The sequence below is a fragment of the Sciurus carolinensis genome, chromosome 2 (assembly GCF_902686445.1).
Source record: "Sciurus carolinensis chromosome 2, mSciCar1.2, whole genome shotgun sequence".
NCBI lineage: Eukaryota > Metazoa > Chordata > Mammalia > Rodentia > Sciuridae > Sciurus > Sciurus carolinensis.
Window position 1 is genome coordinate 117,108,819 of NC_062214.1, and position 15,160 is coordinate 117,123,978.

Below are 15,160 nucleotides of genomic sequence, written 5' to 3' on the forward strand. Positions count from 1 at the left end.
TCTTTCTCCCAGTATTTCCTCTCCTTGGAAACCTCTGGTCTTCAGCATTCCTATCCTCTTCCCTAATTCATTTGCAAAATTATACCAAATTGGTATGGATTGGGGTGGAAAGGAACCTATTATTCAGCCTTCACAGGCTTAGCTCAACTTCTATAGTCTACGAAGTTTTCCCCATGAGATTTATGGGAAAGATTCCCTCCTTTTCTCCAACCCTTTGACTTCATTTAATATCACTGGGAGGTGTTGAACTTTCTGGTGGATGGTTGTACAAGAGAGCCACCTACTATAGTGAAAACTATATTGGTATACAGGTACTGTCTCATTCAATCTAATATTCTCCGCTGTATTTGGTACAATGCCTTGCCCAGAGAAAGTTTTCAATAAGTACTCATCAAATGAAGAGAACTGAATAAAACACATCTCGATTTCAAAGGAACACTATTTAGCATCAAAATTGGATTTTTCTTCTTGTATGTATTTACATTTGCATGAGAAGCATCACTATTGTAATATTTATTTTCTTAGAAATAATTTTTTTCAAGTCAAAGAGTTTATTCATCTGAAATATTTTGCTATTTACAAAATGAGAGTCTCAACATACTTGCGTTTCTGCATAGGTGAAAGCAATCCTCACACCTCCTAGAGAACTGATTTGAAGATCCTTGTTAAAAATCAGTTGCTGGATGTCTTCTTAGTTGCTGCTGAGAGAGATTAGAAAGGTAAAGGGTGCTTTATTGGAAATGGAACATGTTCTAACTATAAGGCATTATATTTTCCTAGCATGACACACTTTTTTTTTGTAGAAAAAAAAGTCTCAGAGTGGTGATAATGAAATATCATCTGGACTTTCTACATCCACAAATATCTGACAAAACAAAGAACATCTGTTCATTCTTAGCCACTGCCCAATACCAGCCTTAAAGTTTTTTAAACCCCATCTACATGATTGTGACTGATCAGATGTTTTGGAAAGATGCACTTGGTCTTTCCTTGTGACAATGGAACACAGGAAATGGAAGTGGTAAACCTGTCACTCACAAATGATTCTCTCAGATTCACGTGAATATTTTCCAGGTCAGAAAGTAGGCAAATTTTAGCGTTTAACTTTTCACATTTAGTCAGAATTAGGTTTAGTTAGTTCCCAGATAGATCGAAGAAAAATCTGGCTGCATAAAGGTATAAATTATGGAAAGACATTTTAGGGTTTGATATTTAGACCTGAGAAGTAGAAACTTCCAGTATCTATGCTTTGGATATAGATGTTCAGTTTTCTATCAAGTAGAAACAGGTGGGAAGGGCGGAGGGTATCATAAGTCACTCCCCCATCTCCATCTCCCTACCTCCACCTCCTTTCTACTCATCTCTATCTACCACCTTGCATTAGCAGCTTCAGGATGATATCCTTGGGTAGATACCAGAAATGACCATTTGTGCCAGTCTAAGAGATTGGCTTAAGGCTTCAGAGCTCTTCCTCTGCATACTTAGGAGCAGGGCTCTGGACTCTTCTGACTTTGAACAGGGAGTACAGAAATAAGATGGCTATAACCACTGGTGGAGAGATGAGTCCAATGTGAATTTTTTGTGGCAGCAATAAATATCGTGCTATAATATTAGACAGTAACTAGAATCTCTACCTGGAAGATTGCATATTTATAGAGTTTGTGAAAGGATTAGCTGAAAAGAGAGTACTTTTCCTGTTTATCCACAAAAATGTTCTCACCTTTGAGCTTTCAGTCACTGCAGCATCTCTATAAAGATGTAGTATTTTACTCTGTTCCATCCTTCAGGTCATGCTCAAGGTTGCTCTGATCAATTTTCAGTGCTACATCACAGTTTAACTGCTGATTTTTCCCCCTCAGTTCTTGAAGGCTGGCCCTTCTCACTCAAATACCACAAGCCCCAGGCCTACTTATTTGTGAGTGACAACATTCAGATGAAAGTAATGGGTCCAGAAAGCTTTTCAGTTATTTATATTGTGGAGGAACAGTTTGTTTCTTTCCCTTGGTTAGGTATGAGCACTGGCTTTAGGCAAAACCATTATTATCTTTATTATTATTATTTTAATTTCTGAAATTAAAGTAGAGGCTGTGCGGGTAAGATAAATTGGTTATTTGTGCCCCAACCAAGAGGAGTTTAGAAATGCTGATCATATAACAATTGTAAAGATTTTTCCTAAAGCAATTGCTTTCGGACTCCCCACAGAAAAACAAAGCCTTTAGTAACATATTTGTGTAGTTCAATTTTGTGTTTGTAACAGGTCACTGTTTTTAGACTGCAATTTTGAAAGAGTTCAACAGCTGAGGTGGAAACCAGAGCCAGTCCTCTAAAATACGTAAGTGAGATATGGATGATATAATCCCCAGGGCAGAGCCTGCTTACAGTTGGGCATTCTTTGGTTCCAGCTGTTGACTAGAAATAATTTAGATTATAATAGTAGGACCAAGAAATGCTTTTAATGCAAATTCCTTGCATTGCTTGTCTCTCTTTGAAGAACAAGTGTACATTCTTGCAAACTACCAGAATAGGAGACTATTTGTTCTATTTGTCAGACCAGTGGCTATAAGTAGATATGAAAGCAAGGCCTTATGAATTTCATGTCACATTTAATTTTATTATAGGGAAGTTATAAAACAGAGCTTTACAAATCTCCCAGATATGTCATTTTCTTTGTATTCTTTTAAATGCTTCTTCGTTTACCACAATAAGGACATATTATTTTATACGGGGGGAAATGTTATTTTAGATTGCCAGTTTTACTTGCCATGCTAAAAGGAAAATCAAAATGTTATTATACTTTGTAAGCAATGGGCTTTTTTCATTAGCATATACTTCCTTTGGGGTGGAAGAAATCTATTGATATATGCAAGTCAATGTGGGCTCTTGGCTACTTACAAAGTGACACCCAAATTCTAATTCAAATATTCTCTATTATTTCCATAAGTTCACTCATATCTATGTTATTCATCCACCCTTTGTTTTGTTCCACAAAAGATTTATAAGAATAGATGGGAAATGAAAGTTAAAAGTATAAGCAGAAAAATGAAAATTAGAGGTGGGTATATAAAAATAAATCACAATGACCTGTAATTGTGTAATAGTTGGGTCATATATTTTTCAAGATTTCTCTTAGCCACAACCAAAAGAGAAACCTGGTTGGTCATTAGATTCAGGGACCACAGAGTCAAACTAGTTGCTTGGTAGAAGTAATACTATTCTTGGTACTGGAGTCAGACAGGAAATTCTCCCAAGATGTTCATAGAGTAGATCATGTCCTATGATGAACATCTAGGACAATGTCCTTGCAACAGAAGCAGTAATCTATTTCTTACACATCTTCCTAATATAGGCTGGTGACATCATATCAAAGGCAGGTCAGTAATATGGATTCTGTAGTTGGCAGTCTGTTTAGTCTGTTTATCTAGAAATTAACCAGGTTGACCATATACACATAAAAATTCTCAGGATAATGGCAGCCCCTAGGAATTGTTCAATAAATGTCTAATTACTGATACTATTATTGTGTGTCAGATGTGTGATCTTTGATAGGAGAGAGATTTCCACGTTAGGCAGGTGAGTGAAAATGCCTTCAGGAAATTTCTGGGCTCAAACCTCATCTCCTATGCATATCCACTAGTGCTTCTGCTAGCAAGAAACTCAAACTTAGGGTGGACGTTGCCATGTTTGGGCTCTCCAGGCAAAGCAGGCTTGCTCCAGGTAACACTTGAAAAACTGAACCTCCATAAATAGAGTTACTGCCAGTGTGGGAGCAAGCCAAATCTGAACTAAGAGGAATACCTTCCAAGCAGAATCCCTACAGGGGTAAGCATTTCATTCTTGAAGGACAAACTCCTTTTAAGGAATTTAAAGGCTATCTAGAAATTCTTCCTGATTTTCCTGCCGTACATCAGGATAGAGGAGAGTGAAAATATAGGCTTTAGATAATTTAAGCCCATGTGACGCCAGGATCCAGAAGCATCTCCCTTCCCCCATCCCTTCCCCAACCCCTTCCTCCTTGTCCTCCTTTTCTGAACCTTTTTAAATGACTCCATTGCAGTTGGTCTTATCATGTCAGAAGGCAGTGACTGCTGGAATCTGCCAAGAACAGAATCCATTTGGGGTTGAAATACCCGCCTCCTGGGTTAATCTCCTTGGTGGTTGCATGTAAAACGTGGTAACCTTAGCCTTGCCTTGGTATTGGATTCTGAGCACCGGGATGTGTGGGGGCTCGCATCCCTGTCATGTCACTTTCTTCTTTTAATGAAAATTGAAACCCAGCTCCTGCCAGAGGGCAGTGGGGGTTGAACAAATGTGTAAGGAGAGAAAACAGAAATGTTTAGGAAGGCTGGCTCCCCCACGCCTCCTCTGATCTAGAAAGAACCTCTCCCTGCTCCTAGCACACAGAATGCAGAAGGGGCGGGAGGGGCTGGAGAGGGCTCGTGGGGAGGAATTAAGTGTGGCTTGGTCTGTTTCTGGCTTCTCTGTAAATACTGCGACACCTCCGAATGGAGGAACAGCTGAGATAAGTGACTGCTAATCCCCCAGTGCCGGGGAGGAGGCTAGGCCGCTCCCTCCGGATCCCAGCAGATGGTGGATGAAACAGGCTTCCCCCGAGGCAAGGGCAGCGGGAACAGTCCCACCTTCTGTTCCTTCAGCTTGGCCGGCACGTCTCCCTCATGGCCTGTCCGCACCGGGAAGGGCCTCGCAGGCCCTCTAGAGCCCCGGGGACCGCCGGGCTTTGCCGTCCCACTGGGATGGGCAAGGTCAGCCAAGCTGGACTCGGCCCAGCACTGGCAGCTTGGGCGGCGTCCAGCACAGCGCCGTGGGTTGGGGAAGAAGGGCCACGCGATGCCGCTGATTCTGCGGAGGGAGCAGATTACCTGGTGAAGGAGGGCGAGGGTTCATTTAAAATGCAGATTCAGTCCTCCAGGGTGGAACCCGCGAATCTGAATTTTTGTTAGGCAGCAGAGGCGCAGGTACTTTCAGCATCCTCTTCTGAGAAAGGGCAGTTCAAGGCAGACAGGAAGGCACTTGGGGTGGTGGTTAGGAACAAGCCCAGCCTGGGTACCTGGGTTGGAATCTCACACTACCATCAGCTCATCGGTATGACCTCAGCAAAGCAGGCTCAGTGGTTCCGAACTTCTAGGATATGACCCAATCTCTCTCAAAATGCAGGACATAGCCACTCCTAGGTTTGGAAATCAATTGAGTTATGACTGGCATAAAAATAAAATTAAGAACCAGGAGTGGAGGCGCACACTGAGGCAGGGGGATTACAAGTTCCAGGTCAGCCTCAGCATTTTAGAGCTGGGGAAGTAGCTCAGGCGTAGAGCGCCCCCGGGTTCAATCTGCAAACTAATAATATACAGCAAAATAATAATAAATTAAAATAAAGTTGGGATATCGCACAACAATTTGTATTTAACACTCTTGAACTGCAAACTTTCATATAGTTGAGACAGTAAATTTGATGTTATGTTTATTTTGTTACAATTTTTTTTTAAAAAGCATGTCTAGAAATCTAGAATGTACCAGCAGAGTGAAGAAATTATCTTTATACACTTAAGTAGTTGAGATAGTCAATCTTAAGTTTCAAATGAAATGGATGTCCAAAAATTTGTGTTAAATGAAAATTGGTCATGGAATCTTACTTTCCCATGGACTTATATTTAAAAATATATAAAATAGGGTTTGATTTTTTTTAAATGTGAAAATTTACAATAGCAATTACTGAACAATCATAAATCTTTAAGGACAATGCCCCTCAAACTCAGGAAATAAAAGCAAAAATAGACAAATGGGAGTACATCACACTCACAAGCTTCTGCACAGCAAAGAAAGCAACAGTGAAGAGACAACCTATAGGAGGGGAGAAAATATTTGCAAACCATATATCTGGCAGGGGGTTAATATCTAAAATATCAGGGAATTTGAGCTTAATAGAAAAACAAAAATAAACGACCACAACAACAAATGACCCAATTTTTAAAAGTGGGCAATGGATTCAAATAGCCATTTCTCAAAAGAAGACATAGAAATGGTCACTAGACACACAATGAAAATACTCAACATCACTGATTAGAGAAATGTAAATCAAAACCACTGTGAGATATCACCTCACCACAGTAAGGATGGGTATTATCAAAAATACAAATGTAGGGCTGGGGAGATAGCTCAGTTGGTAGAGTGCTTGCCTTGCAAGCACAAGGCCCTGGGTTCAATCCCCAGCACCGCAAAAAAAAAAAAAAAAAAAAAAAATGCAAATACAAATGTGTTGGTAAAGATGTGGATGAAAGGAAAACCATGCACACTAGTTGGAATGTAAATTAGTACAGTCATTAAGGAAAACAGTATGGTTTTTCTTCAAAAAATTAAAATTACAACATGATCCAGCAATCGCATATCAGTATTTACTGAAGCACTAGTCATAATAGTCAAAAAAATGGAAACAACCAAATGGATGAATAGATGAAGAAAACTTAGTATATATACACAATGAAATACTACTCAGTCATAGAAAAGAATAAAACCCTGTAATTTGTTACAACATAGATTGAACTGAAGATCATGATGTTAAGTGAAGTAGACAGGCATAAAAAGACAGGCACTTCATGATCTCACTCATATGTGGAATCTAAAACCATTGTAGAATGGTGGCTACCAGAGACTGAGAGAGTAGGGTGGGGAGAGAATGATCAGTTAATACTAGGTAACAGGGACACAGGAGCAAATAGTTCTGGTTTGCAGTTGCACTGCAGGATGACTATAGATAATGATAATAAAGTGCATGATTCAAAATGCTAAAAGAAAGGATTTTGAGTGTTTTTACCATAAATCCTTAAGAAAAAAGTATCTTTCTTATTATACACATAACACATACAGCAATACACTCCAAGTATTAAAAAATGAATTGAGCCAGGGGTGGTAGAGCAAGCCTCTAATCGCAGCAGCTCTAGAGGCTGAGGCAGGAGAATCACAAGTTTGAGGCCAACCTCAGCAATTTAGGGAGACCCTAAGCAACTTATTGTGACCGTGCCTCAAATTAAAAAATAAACAAACAAACAAAAGGACTGGTGATGTAGCTCAGTGATGAAGTGCCTTTGGTTGGGTTCAATCCTCACTACCAAAAAATGAAAAAAAAAAAAAATTGAATGGAATACAAAACATATTTTTAAAACATTTTAAGAGTGAATATTGCTTCACACAACTGGTCTTCCACTGATCTACCCATCCTTCACTAGGACCCACGATCCTGGAACAGGTGAGCTGGAATTGGCCTCCTGAGCCCTAAAAGTATTACTAAGGATTCTGGTTATATCTTAAGGAGTAGTTCCAGGGAGTTTTACCATAAGGGTAGTGAACATGCAAAGCTCCCATTAGCCACTCTATCTCACGCAAATGTTCACGAACTTCAGTTCTATTCTGCTTTAAAAGCAAGTAAATGCTAATTCTCCAGGAAGACTTTCCCTGAACCATCTTTTAGATTCCCCCTTTTCTGATGATCCCAGTGACACCCCCTTTTCCTTCCTGGCATGTGCCTTGTCTCTGACTTTTCTGAGATGGCCACGGAGGATGAGTCCTGCTCTGTGTTGTGTATCACTGTGCTCCTGTGACTAGCACAGTTCCTGTCCCACAACCAGTAGGACATTGTTGAATCAACAAATGAATAAAATCGACCAAATTATTTAAAAGTGAGAGTTACTGCTGCCTCCAGAAGTATCTTTATTACTAATACAGATCAAATGCACTTTTATCTTCTATATGACATGCCATTTGTCTTTCAGTATTATAATACTCAGTAACCCCTAGAAGAAAAGTTATTGTGTCTCTTTTTGGAGACTCAGGAAAGTTTACAGATTTGCCCAAGATCAGATACACAGCAATTAGTAAGTGACAGAGGCAGAATTTGAAGCCTGGGCTGTCTGGCTCCATTGCCAGTTCCATTTCTCTTTTTCCTTGCTTCTTCAGCATCTGCCTAAGCCAAGTCAGTTCTGCTCTTTGCATCCTGCCAACGGGTGCATTTATGCCTGCCGTGTAGCAGGGGGCGATGCCAGCCAGGCCTCTCACCTGGCTCCATCACCTAGCTACCCCTGTAGTTTCTTCTCCAGACCAACCCAAACATGGTTGGGGAGCTCAGAGGGGAGTGCCTAACATTCCCCAGTCAGGACAAGTATCTAATCAGCAGGCCTCCTTAGCATATCAATCCAAGACCACTCTAGAGAGGGATGCCTGTGCCCAGTTTTCTATTTTTAACTGGTGTGAACTGGAGGAAAAGCACAAGCATTAAAAAATCCTAGTGCTAGTCAAGAACTGAGAATACAGGGCACCCCAGGGCAAACCAGTGACCCTTGTCCTTCTTATATCTCCCTGGTCCCTCCCCCTCCTTCACTTCATGCCATCTTTCTTTTTCCTTCTCAAAAATCCCTCAATCCTTCAAAACCTTTTTCCTATGAAGGAACTGATATTAGTAATTTATACCAGTGCTTCTTCTACTTTATGTACACACAAGTCAAACTGGAACCTTACTGAAAAGCAGATTCTGAGTCGGTAGTCTGCTTTGGAGCCTGAGACTCTGCATTACTAACGCATCCCCAGGTTGAGGACACTCTGGTCCACAGACTGTACTTTGAATATGGAGACTTGATATGTTCTTATGGTTTAAGTAGCTCTTTGTTATCTTCTCAACAAGAGTATTTGCTTTTTCTGTCTTGCCTCTACCTGGAATGGAGACCTTTGTCCCCAATTTAAAGATGTTCATCTACCCACGGCAAGTGGCCAAGTTACTTTTGGCATTTGTGACTTCATTCACTTTATCATCAGGGGACCCTTTTCTGGCCTAAAAATGAGAGTGTGAGCTGGAGCAAAACCCCTGCAGCATGGATAAGTGGTACCTGGTATCTGGGGTGATCTCTTCTACAGCAAGACTTGGCTGGACTCTCAAAGTAACCCTTGTCAGTCTCTTCCATGCCAGCCCCTGATCCCTGTGTGGATTGGGACTTAGATTGATTAATCTCAGTTTTCTCATCTAGATGAGCAAAGCCCCATCTCAGGATGGTGGGGGATAGACCAGAAGGGTGCCCCTTTTGAGCCACTTGAACGTGTGGCTGTGGTAACCTCTGTGCCCAAGAGAACTGCCAGGGATCTGTTCCTCCACCTCCCAGTCCTGGAAGATGAGAAGCTGTTGTCGCTCCCCTGCTGCCCCGGCCCAGCTGTCAGGACCCCTTAGCAGAGGGCAGGGCGCCAAGCCTTTCCTCTTGCATGTGGCTTATTGTCTCTTAGGCCGGCAGGAGTGTGGAGAAACAAACCCACAGCCCATCCAGGGAGCTCCCCCACCTCAGGAAGGGGGAGAGGAGGGTTGGCGTCACTTAGTCTTCCCCTGCCCCCTACCCTCCAGCGTCTGCCCCTCCCTAGCTCCCTATTTGGCCATTCCTCTGGCTGCCCCCTCCCCTTCCTTACATGGTCTGGGAGCCCCCCGGCTGATCCTCTCCCCTGCCCTTGCCTCCATGAATGGCCTCGGCGGTCCTAGATGGTGCTAAGGCGACCAAATAAGGCAAGGTGGCAGGCCGCGGGCCCCCCACCCCTGCCCCCGGTGGCTCCAACTGACCCCGTCCATCAGCGCGCTATAAAGCTGCGCTCCTGGCGCGGGCACCCAGCGCCTGCCGCCGCCTGAGCCGAGCCCAGCCGAGCCCAGCCGAGCCGCGGACGGTGAGTCAGCGACGCCCTGCGCCCTCGCTCCCCGCCCGGCTCCGCGGCCGCACGGGACACCAGCTGCGCCCCTGGCCGTAGCCCGCGCCGGCCCTCCTCCCCGTCGGGGTTTTTTTTCCCCAAAAATACTTTTTGATGAGGTTCTAACTTGTTTAGTGCTAAGTTTTGGACCTTGAGGGATAGAAGCACGCGGAAAGCGAGTCCCGCGACCCTAACCCTCCGCCAGGGGCGTTTTTTGTCTTTGATTTGGTGCGTTCTTCTTTCCACTGGGGCAAGGCATGGGGTGTGCGTAGGGCGGGAGAGTGGAGTCCCAGTTTGTGAAAGGTGAAAAGGGCCGAGGAGGACCTGCTAAGGGATTGGTTCTTCAGAGTAGTTGGGACAGTCCTTCCTTGAGCCCGGGGCGGGGGGTGGCACTTCTGGTCCAGGGAACCTGGGTGGGTTTCTCTTTCTTCTCTACGAACCCAATCTCCTCCGTGGCTTCTTCTTGGCCTTCTTTTTATGTCTCGAAGGATGCACCCATCCTGCCCCATCCCCTAGAATCCACCTTTTGCTCTAGCCCCTTCTCCTGGTAAGGACAAGGCCAGTTCTGCAGACGCTGAATGTGGCCCACCTTCCCTTCCTCAACCTGCAGACCCCTCTGAAGCTGTGCCAAGATGTGCGACGACGAGGAGACCACTGCCTTGGTGTGCGACAATGGCTCTGGGCTGGTGAAGGCCGGCTTTGCCGGCGATGACGCGCCCCGCGCTGTCTTCCCTTCAATTGTGGGCCGCCCGCGCCACCAGGTACATTTTCTGACTTTCCTGGCCGACTACCAGATGGGGCAGCCCCCAGGCCCACTCCGCACCCCTTCCTGCCACCTCCTCAGTCAGTCCAGCAATTTAGGAAATGTTTCTCCTGACCCAGCTTTTTCATGAACAGCTTGGGTCAAATAAGGACAACTTGGGTTAGTTTCAGATTCAAGCCAAGACAAGCAATACCCCTACCAAGCCCTTGAATACTAAGAAATGTACACGCTCCCCCAGTCTACTTCAGTGGCACACCTGTCAACCGGTCCAGCTGCCTCCTGGGAAAAGCCATTGACTGTCTCCACTCTTGACCTTCTGGATTTTTAGTCCTCGGTGTCTTCTGTACCTCTTATACATGTGGTTTTCTCTCCCCCACCCCCGCCCCTTTTCAGCCCTGTTCAAAATTTGAAATAATATAACTCCCCTCAACCAACCTGGACACAACCCACATTCCTCTCTCTTGTTCACAGCCAATTCACAGGGCTCCCAAAAGATGTAATCTCTCTCCTTCCTGGCTGTTGCATTTTTAGAAGCCAGACGTGACAGAGTGAGTGCCATGGTGATAGTGACATACCACCTGTTTATTAAAAGCAATGCCATGCTCTCTGGGTTTGTCACAGGCCTGGCCAGACAGGCTGCCAGGGAGGAGAGCTATTAGTCCTCAGTGTTGGTGAGTGACCAGTATCCAGGATAGGTCTGGATGGGATGCATCGGACTGGCAGTGGCCAATCAGTCCATCTTTTTATGTTCACTTGATGAATGTCAAAATCTTTTCTTAGGAGAAATAGGATGTGTCACTAATTCAGTCATTCCTGAATGTAACCATCTATTTTCTATTGGACTTGGGTGATAAACTTAATAATGAAGGCATTTTAAAATTGAGGTGAGACTCTGCTTCTTCAATGAAATAGCTTTATTCCCCCTCCTCAATTATATTCTAAACAACAGAATTATACATCTTTGTGGAGTGATAAGGTACAAGACTGATTTTTAAATGAGTCTTCTATATTAAGGTAAAATTCTACTTTTTTACTATTTCTGATGTTTTCAAGATGTACCTTGACTTGGGCAGTTAGACACAGATTGATAAGATGCTGATTATATTCCTGACATGGTGGAAGCATGATTTCCCTATCTTTTTCTTCTTACAGGGAGTCATGGTGGGTATGGGGCAGAAGGATTCCTATGTAGGTGATGAAGCCCAGAGCAAGCGAGGTATCCTGACTCTGAAGTACCCCATTGAGCATGGCATCATCACCAACTGGGATGACATGGAGAAGATCTGGCACCACACCTTCTATAACGAGCTTCGTGTGGCCCCCGAGGAGCACCCTACCCTGCTCACTGAGGCCCCGCTGAACCCCAAGGCCAACCGTGAGAAGATGACCCAGATCATGTTTGAAACCTTCAATGTCCCTGCCATGTATGTGGCCATCCAAGCGGTGCTGTCCCTCTATGCTTCTGGCAGAACCACAGGTATGCTTGGGCTGTGGCGTTGGACACTGATTCATCATGTTCCCAAACCACTGACCTTGCTCTGAGTCTGATTCCTCAATTGAAAAGAAGAGTAACCCCTTCCCTCACTCCCTCCAGCAAGGTGTCCATGCTAAAAAAGAAAGGTTACAATAGTTCCCTGAGGTTAGTTTCAGAGCACACTTATTGCAAGAGCTAGCAGCTTGAGGAGCTAGATCCTTCCCTTATTTTGAAGATCAAAGCCCAGCACAATGTAGCAACTGGGAATGCAGCAGTCACCATGTGTTTATACCATTACAGCCCCTGGGCAACATCTTCAAGGAAAACACACATTCCCAATAGGGTCTGAATCAAAAAAGAGAGAAAAATGTGCAAGTTAGATTGGAGCAAAGAAAAACCCGCTAGACACTTACATAACGTGCTAATGGTTGATAAGAGGGATGGTCATTGGAAAGTATTCTCAGGAAAATTTTCTACTCCAATATTTTAAAGGATGGGCTTCTGTTGGCTTTAGATTTAGTATCTATCCATTATGCTCATTTTTATTCTTTGTCTGTAAGGGATCTGATTTTATCTGGATTAGTGCCCAGTCTTATATCTCTCAGCTGAGACTGGAAGTAGGTTTTACCAGGACTAAAGTGATAGTCTACAGAGATTTACCTTGTTCTTGTCTATTTCCTCTCACAGGCATTGTTCTGGACTCTGGGGATGGTGTAACCCACAACGTCCCCATCTACGAGGGCTATGCTTTGCCCCATGCCATCATGCGTCTGGACCTGGCTGGTCGGGATCTCACTGACTACCTCATGAAGATCCTTACTGAGCGTGGCTACTCCTTTGTCACCACTGGTGAGTGAGTGTGTGTGTGTGTGTGTGTCTTATCTGTCACAGCATGTGTATACTTTTTTTCCTCCCTCAGAGGATCACCATGACTGGCTTCTTTCTTCAGAGCTTGACTGTGATGCTCTTTATTTCTGCAGCTGAACGTGAAATTGTCCGTGATATCAAAGAAAAATTATGTTATGTCGCCCTGGACTTTGAGAACGAGATGGCCACAGCTGCCTCTTCCTCCTCCCTGGAGAAGAGCTATGAACTGCCTGATGGCCAAGTCATCACCATTGGCAACGAGCGTTTCCGCTGCCCTGAGACGCTCTTCCAGCCCTCCTTCATTGGTGAGTTGTGGGGTCAGGTTGGTGAGTTGTGGGGTCAGGTGCTGAGGCACAGCTTTTTCCTGAGAGTCTTGGGGTCTCCCAGAGTAAAATCCAATATAATTAGAAGAATTAAGAGACCCTTGAGTGAAGTTGTAGCTTGGAGTCCCACACAGCTCAGCCTCAAGTCCTGATGGCTCATTAATGATGCTCTAGTGATGTGATCAAGGATGACATGCTGGGTTCATCTCCAAGGATGAGACCCAGCAGTAACTGAATATTACATATATGCAGGGAAGGGTAATTACTCAAGAGAGCTGAGTTATTTCATTAAGTTCCATTACCAAGTAGTTAGACTTTGCTTTAAGTTACTCATGCAACCACACACTTACTCATAGTGATAATGGGAGATTTGTATGTCACCAAACATCTTTCCTAAGCAGTGATTTCCAAGAAGAAGCTTGGATGTGATTTTAGTCCATAAATAAAAAGTATGTTCATTTAACTTAAATGTTTGTTTTAGCCATTTGCAGTACCTCTGCATACATCTGATGGGTACAGAAGGTGTTCACTCCAAATAGATGCTAAACACAGTTGTTTGTTTCCTGTTCATCTATGATGGATTTTCTGTTAGTTCTTTCAAGAGACACCTGTTCCACATATTCCTTGCACTGTATCTTATAGGGCAACATGTGTTTCAGTGACAAGTGGTGGCAGCTCACCAACACAGAGGAGTCCTGTTCTCTTCTCTCTGCCCAGCAGAATGTTCTCTCCACATTGAATTGCAGCTTGAATATGCTGTGATTTTTTAAAAAAACTTGTTTCTAGGCATGGAGTCTGCTGGCATCCATGAAACTACTTACAATAGCATCATGAAGTGTGACATTGATATCCGCAAAGACCTGTACGCCAACAACGTCTTATCTGGAGGCACTACCATGTACCCTGGTATTGCTGATCGTATGCAAAAGGAAATCACTGCTCTGGCTCCTAGCACCATGAAAATTAAGGTAAAGAACTTTTGTGGGTGGGAGGACCAGCACAGATCTTGGCATTGCAAGTCGAACTTCATTCCTCCTTTTCCCTCACACGTAGCTTCCCAACTCCCATAAACTTTACCTGTCAGCTTTTCTAGCACTTTTCTTGATTTTTTTTTTTTTACAGTACTTTCCCCAAGACAGAAAACTTTATAAATTCTTGGGAAAAAATATAGCTAACTCTTTGAACACATTTAAGCCCCCCAACTTTTGGGTTAGCCTTCACCATGCAATTAGCTTGTTGCCACATTATACTCTAGTTCAGAGAGTGGAGAAATTCTTTTTTGTAAAGTCTTTAATAATGGAAATGATGAAAAAGAGGGAAGTTCATAAAACTTGATTATCATAATATTTGGTGATACAAAGTGTCCTACATTATAGTGAATTATTATCTAATTTCTTTCTGTTAATATTTCTGACATGTTACTCGTTCCATTGCTTGGAACCTCAGAGTTCACTGGAAGTTTTTGTTTTCTTTCTGCAGATTATTGCTCCCCCTGAGCGTAAATACTCTGTCTGGATTGGGGGCTCCATCCTGGCCTCTCTGTCCACCTTCCAACAGATGTGGATTAGCAAGCAAGAGTATGATGAGGCAGGCCCATCCATTGTCCATCGCAAATGCTTCTAAGGTGCCTTCTCTCTTAGTCTCTCTTACATTCAGGATGACGTTATTATGCTTGTTGGGATCTTCCAAACCACCCTTCCTCATCTCTCATCAATCATTGTACAGTTTGTTTACACACGTGCAGTTTGTTTGTGCTTCTAATATTTATTGCTTTATAAATAAACCAGACCAGGACTTGCAACCTACAAAAGCCTCTCTTATTTCTCTTTTGGGGTAGACTTGAGGTGGGGCAGGCATTTGCTTTGATACCCTGAGCATTATAATAGTACAGTATCATAAAGTTCATCAGATAAATAAGTGTCACACTGAGCTAGTACTATCATAAAGTTCATCAGATAAATAAGTGTCACACTGAGCTAGTACTATGTTTTGATTTCATATTTTGGGACA

At 43.4% G+C, this 15,160-nt stretch overlaps 1 protein-coding gene and 1 long non-coding RNA gene across 2 annotated transcripts in view; one reads left to right on the top strand and one right to left on the bottom strand.

The window, feature by feature from the left end:
* LOC124971713 (uncharacterized) overlaps nt 1-10,864 on the bottom strand; it is a 28,610-nt gene extending 17,746 nt beyond the window's left edge. Inside the window, exons 1-3 of the long non-coding RNA XR_007106334.1 lie at nt 10,743-10,864; nt 5,066-5,185; nt 602-701 (exon numbers count right to left, since the gene is read on the bottom strand). This is a non-coding gene — a long non-coding RNA (uncharacterized LOC124971713). The remainder of the gene's footprint in view (nt 1-601; nt 702-5,065; nt 5,186-10,742) is intronic.
* On the top strand, nt 9,547-14,955 carry LOC124971702 (actin, alpha cardiac muscle 1). Its single transcript, XM_047535353.1, has 7 exons — nt 9,547-9,702; nt 10,334-10,484; nt 11,639-11,963; nt 12,648-12,809; nt 12,941-13,132; nt 13,937-14,118; nt 14,630-14,955. Exons 2-7 carry the CDS (start codon nt 10,356-10,358, stop codon nt 14,771-14,773), a joined length of 1,134 nt encoding a protein of 377 aa, XP_047391309.1. The 5' UTR covers nt 9,547-9,702; nt 10,334-10,355; the 3' UTR covers nt 14,774-14,955.
* Nucleotides 14,956-15,160: the final 205 nt, after the last annotated feature.